At 44.2% G+C, this 12478-nt stretch overlaps 1 protein-coding gene across 1 annotated transcript in view; it reads right to left on the reverse strand.

Annotated features, from left to right (window-relative positions):
• Positions 1 to 12478, reverse strand: part of LOC115473398 (polycystin-1-like) — a 148785-nt gene that overhangs the window by 77010 nt on the left and 59297 nt on the right. The window contains exons 17-18 of the mRNA XM_030208333.1: positions 10585 to 10740; positions 6594 to 6731 (exon numbers count right to left, since the gene is read on the reverse strand). Of these exons, the coding sequence (XP_030064193.1) occupies positions 6594 to 6731; positions 10585 to 10740 (294 nt within the window). The remainder of the gene's footprint in view (positions 1 to 6593; positions 6732 to 10584; positions 10741 to 12478) is intronic.

Below are 12478 nucleotides of genomic sequence, written 5' to 3' on the forward strand. Positions count from 1 at the left end.
AATGCTTTTGAGTTTCCTTCTCCTGGTTTGTTGAGTGGAAAATATATTGTCTAGTGAATGATGAACGTGGAATTTTTCACATTTTTTGTCCTGACTAAGGTGTTCCAACTAAAGGCTCTTTTTATGACTATGACTTTCCCAAAGAGCTTACATTTGTTTTATTTTGCTTTGGAATATTTCGTTTTTCTCTCTCTATTTTTCTATCACTTCTATAGTAATTTTCAGGGGCTTTTCCCTGGGACATACTATACTTTTATTGTTTTCTTATATACCAGTGTCACGCTATAACCATTGGGTTTGATACCGATGTCTGGGACTCACATCCATCGAAGGGGATCCCTCAATGGATGACGGTATCTCATTTATTAGATTTTGAGCAGATTTCCATTCCATTGTCGGAGTGGCCTGCGGTTTCGGCATTATTGCCCACCTATGAGTTACTTGTATAGATGAGCGCGGGGTTAATAAAGAGACGTCTAATGACTTTCGTTGCGATTGTATACAGGTTGACTAGGGCATTCAATATTCTTGGACGGCTAGTTGTAACAGAGAAAATTCATAGTCTTCCAATGTTTTTAGTTGGGTTAGTGGCAACAGAGAAAATTCCTCACCATAAATTGTTCAGTGTTTTGTGGTAAACGAGAAACATTCCAAACCACTGTTGGTCCATTGGAGGGGTTAGTGGTAAAAGAGAAGATTCCTAATCTGCGGAAATCCATTGGACCGCTGCTCTTCAATTCATAGGACCTTATTCGCTGGTTTTTTGAATTCATTTTGGGAGTGTTTGCAATGTCCCTTTTTGGGGACTCTATCATGGCCTGGGGCTCATGGCCAAGTAACCGGGAAAATTCTTGGCAGGCAGTAGAAACCGAGATTTATTCCTGTCTTTAGAAGCACACTCTGGGGAGTAGTATTTATTAATTTGGGATAGAGTAGTATAAATATATAATAGCTGACACTACGTATTTATTTACTTTCGTACTGTCTCTCTATGCATATTTCTGTTTGCAGCTTTTGTCTTGCTTTCTCCTAATGTCACTTGCGGTCAAAGCGTTGAGCTTTCCGCTAATTGGTAATTTTTATTTTAGGTCCCTCTGTTGGAGCACATTAATAGATGCGTGAGTATGATTGTGTCTCTGTATGTTCTACTATCAGGATAATCAGTGCATGTTTTTGTAAACTGTTAGCACATTTTCATTTCTAGGTCTCCCTGCTATCCCTGAAGCTGCCTTTTGAACCACTGACCTTGTACCGGGTTCTGTAGTTCATTGTCACGTTAGTTGTGATAATCCACGGAGTTGGTGATTTTTAGTTGTATTCATAGTTGGATTTCTATTGGCAATTTTATATTCGGATTTCTTGTGGAGATAATAGTAACAGATTGTAGTGATATAAGTGTTTTATAAGACTAGATTTGCTAATACAATTTGACACAACCCAGATATCGGTGTTCTGGTACCCAATTCATTATGCTGCCTCTTGAGAGAGTGATAAATCACTTCCCAGGAGACCACATAAATCTTATAAAGTTTTGCCAAATATGGCATTCCTGGAATAAGTTTCAGCCTGGACTCTCGTGGCCCCGTAAGGGCACCTTCAATACCAAAACTCTGCAAAGGTTATTAAAACTTTATTTACACATACACACCCGATTCCACCCGTCCATACTAACTGACGTAGTCCGAACCCGATCTGATTTTGTTGCTCTCAGTTACTCATACTACTCAGCTCCTCATTTAGTATCCAGAAACCATTTCTCTGTATATGTATTGGTATGATGTTTCTGTTTCTATTACAGGTGACATGTCTTTATTTTATTTTTTCTAGGTTTAATTGCAAGTGTATATTTATGGTACCACACAAATGACCTAACTAAGTCAGCAAGTTATTTATTTGTTTCTAAGCATACCTTCCCAGGGGAGTTCTTATCAACTGCAGGGAAGAGCAATCCCCAGAGGATGTTCATTTTATGTTTTTTTTATATATACCTGAACTGACTTATTTATGCCATTTTACTTTATACGGGATCCCTTTTAAATAAAAGCTGTATATTGCTCATGGTTAAAATGTTTTCTGCTTTAACTGTTACGCTGTTTAAATTGATGTTTAAATTAATGTGACATTCACTTCTTTAGTTTTTTCATGAATATAAAGCCTTCATTTTTGACATTCATGTGTGACATCTGAAAGCTTTTCATTATTTCCTTGTCTAAGAAAGAAGAAATATTTAATAACCATTATCCGTTATATGGAATGAATGCGAGAAATATTCCCTTGAACTGGCCATTTGGGGGAGCATTTTGCGCTGATCATAGATTTTGTAATATTCTTGGACTGAGAATTGGTAAAGCTTTCAGACATAAATTGAGAAAATTATACACTCCACTTTCTGATTCCTTTCTATTCAAAACAGGTTATCACAATATGGCAACTATTACTCTTTTTATCTCTCTGTCTTTCACTGTGAGTGATTGTGAGAAGAACTGGTGTACATTATTCGTGTGCAGCGGTCCTGGAATTTATGCTTTGTGTATTTAACTAACACCTTGCTTCAACTAACTCTTACCACATGGTGGCTTTGTCTTAAAGCGATATGCTTCTCCCTACTTCTTTGACTGATTGAAAAGGGTTACCTAAACTCTATGTGAAGGTCAATCAAGTGGCTGCACTTTTTAATGTTTTTTCCTTTCCATTTGTCTTTTTCGAGGAACCTTTTCCTTGCATTGCCATCTGAATATGCCTTGCCGCAATTCAGATGTATAATATTTTGTTTTATTTTCAATTTTTTTGTGTGTAAGCCTATTTTTATTTTTATTTTTATTTTTATTTTTTATTTTTTTTTGGTTTTTCATTTTCGATGCTTTGTTTCTTACCAAGCCTCTTTCCTGGCCCCCATTTATACCCACAACCCACCTCCTAGCATTATGACTTCCTTCAATAAATTTACTGGTCTGTTTTAGTTTTGCCTTTCTCCAGATGGATACACGAATTCCGCTGACGTTCCTCACCGAGGACACGACTGCTAGCAAAGAAGAACTACCCGATAATGTATCTGATCTGAAGGCTATGTTGCAGCAAAGAATCGCTAAATTAAAAGACAGATGCACAGACCCCAACATTACCTGGTGTGAAAAACGAGACATTATTGAGCGTGAGTTTCAACAGATGCATCAAGTGGTCCATGAGCGAAAGAGACAGGCTCTCCACTTATTAGAGTTACAAAAAGCTTTGGCCTCTACCTCTCTTTCTGAATCATCTAACTCGTAAGTCCTGCTGGCCTCCTGCAGCTGAGGGCTCAACCCTTGGTGAATGGTAGTCATTACAGGTGAAGAATCCATACCTACTGGCTATACATTGCAACGCATTATCCGTGCCTTTTTGCCTATTTCTGTTCGCCATATTCCTTGCCCTCCATACATCAATAATTGAACATTTACCATCATCTCTAAATTCTAATTGTTTTTTTGTAAATATAATTTCATATATACTATTGCTATTTATGTAAATTGGCTTTTCATTATTGAACCCTTCTGGTTTCCCTTTTGCTTTTGCACTTAATTAGCACTGTTTTCTCCATGTTTACATTGTCTTTCATGTCTATTCAATTCACACTGATTATGCCCACTAAGATATAGCAATGTATCATTCAGGCATACAGTTATTTTGCTTATTCCTTTGCCAGCCTCTGGCTCTTGATGGACTGATTATGATGGTGTATGCCTAGAATAAAGACATGGAAAGATCCCACTTTATACACCACAAGTACGTCTTCAAGATCTATCCAAATGATGTTAGATCCCCCAAGGTTGTGGCAATAATCTTTACACCTTGCAAACTGCTGGACCACAAGTCTCGGGTCCATGTGAAAGATATACAGATTTACTCAGCCGCCGAACCAGATGTTACCAGCCTAACCATCTCAAGACCGACCACTTCCTTCAACGGGCCAGCCTGAAAACCCAGCCCTGTTAGATCTTCCAGATCTCCGTCCAGATCCTTCGGCGCTTCCACCGCCTCAACCATGATCGATGCTGTTTATGGACATTATAGATTCATATTTTGTTTTATTTTCAGTTTAGCAGTAATCCTGTCTAGATATTGAAAAGGTTTTATTTTATTTTCCTATTATTTTCTTTATTGTTCTTTATTGTTCTAATTGTTTTTCTAAGAGTTTCCCTATTATTTCTGTTTAGGTAATTTAAAATTGAAGTTGATATTGCTCAGACACAAGGGTAACATCAAACCCTAATACTGGCTAAGATATCATAATGTAGATGTAAACTCTGTTAGTATCAATCAGTTATGCAATTGTTTAACTCTGGTGTAGGCATGTCTTTCTGTAGGTTTGACTAAGCTCCAAGTGGGGTAATGGATATATAAATTGCTTCCCATACTTCCAGGTCATTATGCATATGTCAAGATCCATGCATAACCTTTGATACCATTTTTGCTGTATGAGGCAACCTCATACTTGCTATCCACTTATTAGTGCTCATGATTGGATGCCAATGATGAGTAATAGTAAGATCCAAGAATTCCGACCTGTTTGAGGATTCTGAATATCTACAACCTTAAACAGCCTGCAATCTGAATACTAACCATATATTTGTTGAGCCCATAACAATGCTTAATCAAAACCACTATTCCTTCTCAAGACCACTGAGATACATACATTAGATTATCTCCCCATGTACTATGCAACAGATACAATAGAAGTCATAGAAAAAACCTGAAAGTATTAGTATGATCCACCTGAAATTGCTATTACCCGTATACATATACTTCGTGAGATTTTGTAGATGAACTCATGGTTTTGTCCCATTTACGCCTCAAGAGGGGTAATATCAAGATTAAGGCCCAAGGGGTTGGGTAATATAAAGGGAATTCCATATGCCCAGAAATATACCACCTACTAGCAATCCAAATTGTACCAGTTGAGCTTAAGACTCAGATAATTTGATGGCCTCATAGAATACCTTCTGGAATGGATGGTACCAAGGTACGTTAACCCTGGTGTCACCCTATGGGATAGGGTGAAGAGGGGAATGTTAATATATGGCCTAGCTTTGGATCTACCACTGGAATAGTGAGGGCCAAGGCTAGGAAGCCTACAATAAATGAAGAAGTACCGACTAGGCCAAATAACAAGTACATGATTTAATATTTCAGAATCTGTAAAAAACAGGTCTGAACAATGAGTCCTGACACAAACTGGTACAACTGTCACTTTAAATCAGATGAACAAAATGGAGTCTATTAGTTTTGTATAGAAGGCTACAGAGGTTATACAGAGTTCTTAAAAGTATTGCGACACAGACAGATGTGGAACTGTTATCTCAACGCTTCCCAAAACATGCTGATAAGACTGCATGGGAAAGTATCATCTCAGAAATTGAGAGCTAGGTATCTCACCATTGACTTCTATGGAGAGTTTGTGTATAAAAGAGGGGACAATTTGCCATAGCTTTGGTATCCGCCCCAACGCTTATCTCAGACGGCGAAGCTCTGTCCGGTTGTACCCAGAATCTATCTGCTGAATGTACCTGATTAAAGTCTGATGTCTGTATTTGTACCAACTTGAAGACTTGTCTTTGGGTAAGAAATAAAATGTATCTATCTATTTAAACCTATCTCTGTCTTTATTCTATCTTCTCTTTACCTTACATTTAGCTTACAAGGCAAATCACATACACTCACTCTCTGGAGAAACTTAGACAGAATTTTAATAGGCATTATCTGGGAACATAAATGGCCCAGAGTATACCTAGATCCAGGAAGACAGAAAGCAGTAGTTATGGGAATTAGTTTTCAATTACAGCTCCTAATGCCACCCTCTTGTAATTGGGTGACAATGGAGGTTAGAGAAACTATACAGAACCTGTTATGTGAAATAGGTATCTTTAGTCCCCCGTGTGATCTGGAGTCAGAAAGAGGTCCAAGAGGGGGAAATTAAAACAGTATCCTGAAAGCCTGACTGAGGACTGGATTGAAATCCACTGTTTTAGAACAGAGGCATAGCTAGGAGGTGTGCGAGGGGAGAGGCTGCTCCCCCTATCGAATTTTGAATGAAACAGCACCTATGCAGATTGGGCCTGCAGCCTCGTCCCAGTGCCTGTTTTACAAAAAGTCTGCTCCCCCTGATGTCAAAACCTGGCTATGCTTCTGCTGTAGAGAACTAACCCTCATGAGTGTGGGTACTGTGTAAATCAGTGGGGGAAGGAAGGATATCAAAGTTGAATTTAGTAAAATAGGATTGTTAATTTAATCATGAATTGGCAATGAACGTGACTGCTGGGTAGACTGAATGGACCATGTAGGTTCTTTTCTGCCATCATCTACGCTCTTCCTGTGTTACATAACACTCACAAAGTCTGAATGCATGTAGCTCTGTCCAGCCTGGAGGGCCTCTTGTAAAAATGAGGTGAGGACTGGAGGTCAGATACCTCTTCACAGGAAGTGGAATCTGAGAGGTGGGATGGGATTATCCCTGACATACCCTGGCTTAGGGGTAAGGTTCATCCTCCGGTACCCCAGAAACTGGAAATTTGTGGTCCCCAAGCTCTCTCCTAGGATTAGTTAAAGAAAAAGCTGACCTGAGTTGAGTTGTCACAGGTCTCGCACTGCCCAGACACCGTGACGTGAATACTTCGGCTCACTTGGTAACTGGATAGCGCACAGCAGGAGCGACACTCCAGCGTCACTGGCAGGATCTGGCCAGACCTGATCCAAACCTATAGATTAACACAGTCATCAGGGTCCTGTTAGGAACTGAGTTAAAAATCCCTTCTACATTTACCTAATGACATCATCCAGAGGTACCAAGTTACCCAGTGCCAAGCCAGAGACGTCCTGGCCAGTCCTGCTTTTGAACTTACATCCCAAAGCAGTGTGGGAATTGTAGTGCCTGATCCTGCCCATTGAAATCAGTGCTGCCAGATCCATAATTCACTAGAACAGAGTTGTTAGAAATCCAGGACTGTCCCAAAAACTGCAGTCTGGAATTGAGTAACTTGGCATTTGTGTACCACCAAGTGTAAAGAAGCTTCACATAAGACCAGGGGCGTAGCCAGACTTCGGCGGGAGGGGGGTCCAGAGCCCAAGGTGAGGGTGACATATTTTAGCCACCCCTGGTGCCGCCGACCCCCCCCCCCCCCCACCATTGCCGACACCCACCCCCCCCCCCCACCATTGCCGCCGCCGCCACTAACAACAACTTTGCCCCCCCCCCCCGCCGCCGACCCTCTCGACCCCCCTCCGTCGCCAACCCACCGTCGCCTACCTTTGCTGGCGGGGGACCCCAACCCCCGCCAGCGGAGGTCCTCTTCTTCCCGCCCAAGGCTTCCTTCTGTTTCTCATGTCCTGCACGTGCAGGATGTCAGAAACAGAAGGAAGCCTTTTGTGGGAAGAAGAAGACCTCGGCTGGCGGGGGTTGGGGTCCCCTGCCAGCAAAGGCAGCCGACGGCAGGAGGGGGGGGTTGAGAGGGTCATCGGTAGGGGGGTCCAGGGCCAAATCCAAGGGGGCCCAGGCCCCCCTGGCCCCAAGTAGCTACGCCACTGCATAAGACTCTCTGAAACTCAGTGGTGTCAGCTTAAATTAAGGGCCCCCAAGTTACAATTTTGGAAAGAAGTCCCACAAGAGGAGGTTCAGAATATGCTGCAGGTGAGCACCTTCTTCCTCTGTCCGTCCCCTTAAAGTGTAAAAGGTAACGGGAGGTGGATTTGATGTACCACATTTCTGTGGTATCAACCATAGCAGTTTACATTTCTCTGTCCCTAGTGGGCTCAGAATCTAAGGCCCTTAAAGCGCACTCACGGTTTTAGCACGCGCTAAAATTGGGCCCTCACTAAATGTTAGAGACACCCATAGGAACGCATAGGCGTCTTTAACGTTTAGCGCGCACCCAATTTTAGCGCGCGCTAAAAAAAACGTGAGCGCGCCTTAGTAAAAGGGGGCCTAAGTTTTATACCTGGGGCAATGGAGGGTTAAGTGACTTGCCCAGGGTCACAAGGAGCAGGTGACTTGGGCAGAATTTATACCACTATCTCCACTTCTTGTTTTCATTCAGTCAGTGGCGTAGCAAGGGCGGGCTGGTGGGGGCGGTCCGCCCTGGGTGCACGCCGCTGGCGGGGTGTCGGCTCCGCTGGTTCCCTGCTCCCTCTGCCCTGGAACAGGTTACTTCCTGTTCCGGGGCAGAGGGAGCAGGGAACCAGCGGAACCGACACCCCCCCCCCCCCCAGCGGCATGCACACGGCAGGCAAGAATGCACTCTGGGGGGGCTTGGGTGATGCGCCGAGGGGGGGGGGGTTGATGCACCGAGGGGGGGGGTTGATGCACTGAGGGGGGTGTCATGCTGCACCCAGGGGGGGTGCACAGCGGCGAACTGCAACGAGTGGCAGCCGCCCTCGCTACGCCACTGCATTCAGTCTTTTACATTTTATAATAAGAATAGAGCCAAATACAGTAAATACCAAGGGTAACATTCAGCCGTGCGGTAGAACACAAAACTTGAAACGGATACACGGATACGTTTTCCCTTTGAAGTTATGCTCATTTTTAGCGCAGCTCTGTGTGCATGTCTGAACACTGAAAATTCCAGGTTAAAGTTGTTCCTCCTATTTCTGTGCTCAGACCTGAATCATGTGTGAGTTATCTCAAAAATGGTCCAATTTCACTGCTCCCTGTAGGACTTCTAAACCCAGTTCTGGCCCACCTCAGCTCTCAGCCTAATTTAAGGAAAACTTGAACTTTTAAGGCCAACAAAGTGCCAACGTTTTTCAAACAAAGCGTTTATGCTGTTGGCAACCACTGCTGAATACCTAAGTGCTTCTGAATATTGAGTCCAATATTTTCATATAACCTGCATAAATACATCAATTGTGTTGCACTCCTGCCAATTTTATTCCATTGGGGTAAATTCAATAAATGGCACCGAAATTTAGGCTTCAAACGCTACTTAAAATTTTGCTTGTATTGATTATGAGAAACAAAAATGCTAGACTTTAATTCATATTTCATAAAGTAAAACAACTACTCGGGGATGGTCAACAACGCCTACTCCCTGAAAGGGGCTACTATCACCTGGTTTTCAAAATAAAGCAGGGACGTAGCCAGACTTCAATGTTTGGGGGGTCCAGAGCCCAAAGTGGAGGGGCACAGTTTGCCCCACCTCCCTGCTGCAACCCCACATACCTTGGATGGTGAGGGTCCCCAAACCCCACCAGAAAACAGAAACTACTTATGCCAACCAGGGGCTTATCTGGAATCCGGCGGTAGGGGGGGGGGCCAGAGCCAGAGAGAGGGGGCACATTTTTGCCTCCCTCCCCCCCCCCCCCCCCGTACAACGTGCTGCGACGTCAGACTCCGAACTGGATTCAACGAATCAGCAGCGTTACTTACAGCATGGCCACGGAGGAGTCGGAGGAAGAAGAAATATGAAGACTGCGGGTCGGACCTCGGCTGGCGGGGGTTGGGGCCCCCCGCCAGCAAAAGTAAGCAGCGGGGGAGGGTTGACGGCGGGGAGGGGGCCAGGGCAAAATCTGCGGGGGCCCAGGCCCCTGTGGCCCCACGCAGATAAGCCCCTGATGGCAACATCTACCCAACTGCAAAAACACCATCTACAAAACTACCTACACAGCAGGATTTAGCTACCTGGTTTTCCAAATGGTGGAACTTGATATCAAAAACCATAAGAAGCATCACAAATCTCCTCCAATTCAGAAAAGAAATGAAAACCTAACTCTTCAAACAATTCTACAGCTAATCACAAAGATATCGTCGCCTTCCTTTCAAATCTACCTCTTCGAACACTATATGAATAAATATCATCAAAACTGAACAACTGAACACAAAAGCTACCACTACGTTTTCCACTTCAAATCTCTCTCTTCAAAAACTCTTATGAATAACCACACGAACTACAGATACCCTCTCCACAATGCACAACACAATTGTAACTCCACCAAAATGTAAATTGTAAGCCACTTTGAACGGAAACTTGTTTTTGAATAATAGTGGGAAACAAGAATGCATAAAAAAATAAAATAAAAATAAACAAACAGTATTCTATAACCGGTGCATCTAACTGCCTGACCCTCCCCCCCCCCCCCGGACTCACTTATGTCCCTCCCATGTTCACGCCCCCCTCCTTGAAGTTGCACACTCGAATTTCAGCGTACAACTTATAGATTAGCAGCTAAGGGCAGTTACACATGTAACTGCTAATTGGCGCCAATTAAGTCAATTATAGCCAATAATTAGCTCTTAATTCCAATTAACTGCCAATTATTGAATTAAGTTGTGCATGCAACTGACCTTATTCTATAAATCGTGCGTGCTTCCTTTTGTTCCATTCCACTGCTCCGGCCTGCAAAATACTTCTTAAATAGGGCTTCGTGGCGTGTGCAATGGAAGTAAAACCCGGCTGGCTGGCTCAATCCATCCTCCTCTTTCTGGAGCCATATGATAACCCTATCTGTCTCTCTACTGTTTCACAAGATAAACCTTTGAAATTGTTCTTCCCCTTTGGTAGAATCATTACACACAGATAGGCCTAGAACTGAGTGAAAGATAAGGCTTGAACTTACCGTCTGTGTCACAGAGACAGGCTCCTTCCTGGCATGTCTAACAGTGAGGGTGAATTCATAGGTAGCACCACTGCACAGCATGGAACGGGGAATGGTTATGTTTGCAATGCTCTTCAGAGGAGGAAGGTAAGAAGAGCAGGAGGGAGACAAAGCACTCTTAAGGGAGAGAGAAAAACAGCTCAGATTAGCTTCTCTATCAGGATCTCATTCGCAAATATCATTTAGTGGTTGAAAGTCATCGTAGATAAAGTATATTAAACAGTTACCCAAGAATTCTATAAAGAGCGCTAACAATTGCACGCACAAGTTTGGACACAGGCCCAATTTACACATGCAATTTAATTGACTAACGAGCTAATTAGTGCTGATCATTAGCTCTTAACAAGCAATTATTGGCACTAATTAGATTTAATTGAAATGTACGTGCATAAATTTGGGCATAGGATCCACTCCAAAATTTTATGGGCGAGTCCAAAAAGGGGGCATGGAATGGGAAGGTCATGGGCAAATCAGGGGTATTACATATATAATTACAGAATAAAGGGAATCCACGCCTAATTTTGGCACAAGGGGTTTGTACCATGTTTCAGTTGAGATGGGCGTGATTCCAAGTTGTAAGCGCCAGGGGCGTAGCTACTATGGGATGGGGGCCTGGGCCCTCGTAGATTTGCCCCTGGACCCCCCTGCCGATGACCCTCTCGACCCCCCTCCCGCCGCCAACAACTCGCCGTCGCCAACCCGCCTTCGCCTACCTTTGCTCCCTTACATGGTCTGTAGCCCCGCCCAGTGCATCTCAGGATGCACTGGGCGGGGCTCGGCGCAACCATTTTGCTGTGTCGTCAACCAAGAGAAGGGAGGCAGGCTGCGTCCCTCCTCCAACTAAGGTAGGGGGGCCGGGAGGGGGCTGTCCTTATGCTGGACCACCAGGGATCGTTCAGACAACGCTGGGGGGGGGGGGAGTTGGGTGGGCTGGAGGTCCGGCGGACCTCCAGCCCCCCCTCCCATCGCTCGCTGGGTGGGAGGGGGTTTTGCCGGCAGCCACTAGACCACCAGGGACCAATTTCGTGGGGTTTGCAGGGGTGGGATCGTTGGGGGGGACCGGAGGGGGACCTCCAGCCCCTTGTTGGCAGCCTGGCAGGTTTGCTTTGGGGGGGAACGGGGGCCTACCAGCATGCAACTGCATGCTGGACAGGGCTCACCATTCCTCCCCAATGATTGGCAAACCCTAACGCCAGCTCGGAGCTGGCGTAGGGTTTGCCGCGGCCAGCGACCAAATCTTTGGCATGCTGGTCGCTGATCATTGGGGATGAATGCACTGAACCCTGTTTAGCATGCATTTGCATGCTACTTGCGCAAAGAGCCCTCGAGCGCGTTGTTTCACGCGCTCGAGGGCTCTAATCATGGGGCGGTAGCAAACGCCGGCGCTAGTATGGCGCTAACAGCCTCTATCGCCGGCGTTTGCTTTTGATCATGAGGGTGTCAATGTCTAGTGTTGTGGACCTTGCTCTATCTGTCTTCAGTCCTTAAAAGAGATCAGGATGTTTGAAAATGGACAATGTATACCCTTACAGGTCTCAAAAATATGTGATAGTGTGGGAGTTATGTTTCTGGTAATTTGCCCTTGTCAGTTATATTGAATTCGGAAGCGACTCATATTTGTTCACAGTTGTTGAATGGAAGTGCTTTTAGTGGCGCATTGCTCTCAGTAGGGACATACGTTCTAAGGTTGCACTTTATGGTGTTAGATCAATCTACTCTTTCTTCATGAGTGACTGACCTCAATGGTCTTTTGTTGAGATCAGTGGGGACTGATCGATTAAAAACCATTTCTCCCTGTGGACTTAATAATGAAATTGGTCGGTCAAGATTGGATACCAGATATCGGCTTTTATGA

The sequence above is a fragment of the Microcaecilia unicolor genome, chromosome 6 (genome assembly GCF_901765095.1).
Source record: "Microcaecilia unicolor chromosome 6, aMicUni1.1, whole genome shotgun sequence".
NCBI lineage: Eukaryota > Metazoa > Chordata > Amphibia > Gymnophiona > Siphonopidae > Microcaecilia > Microcaecilia unicolor.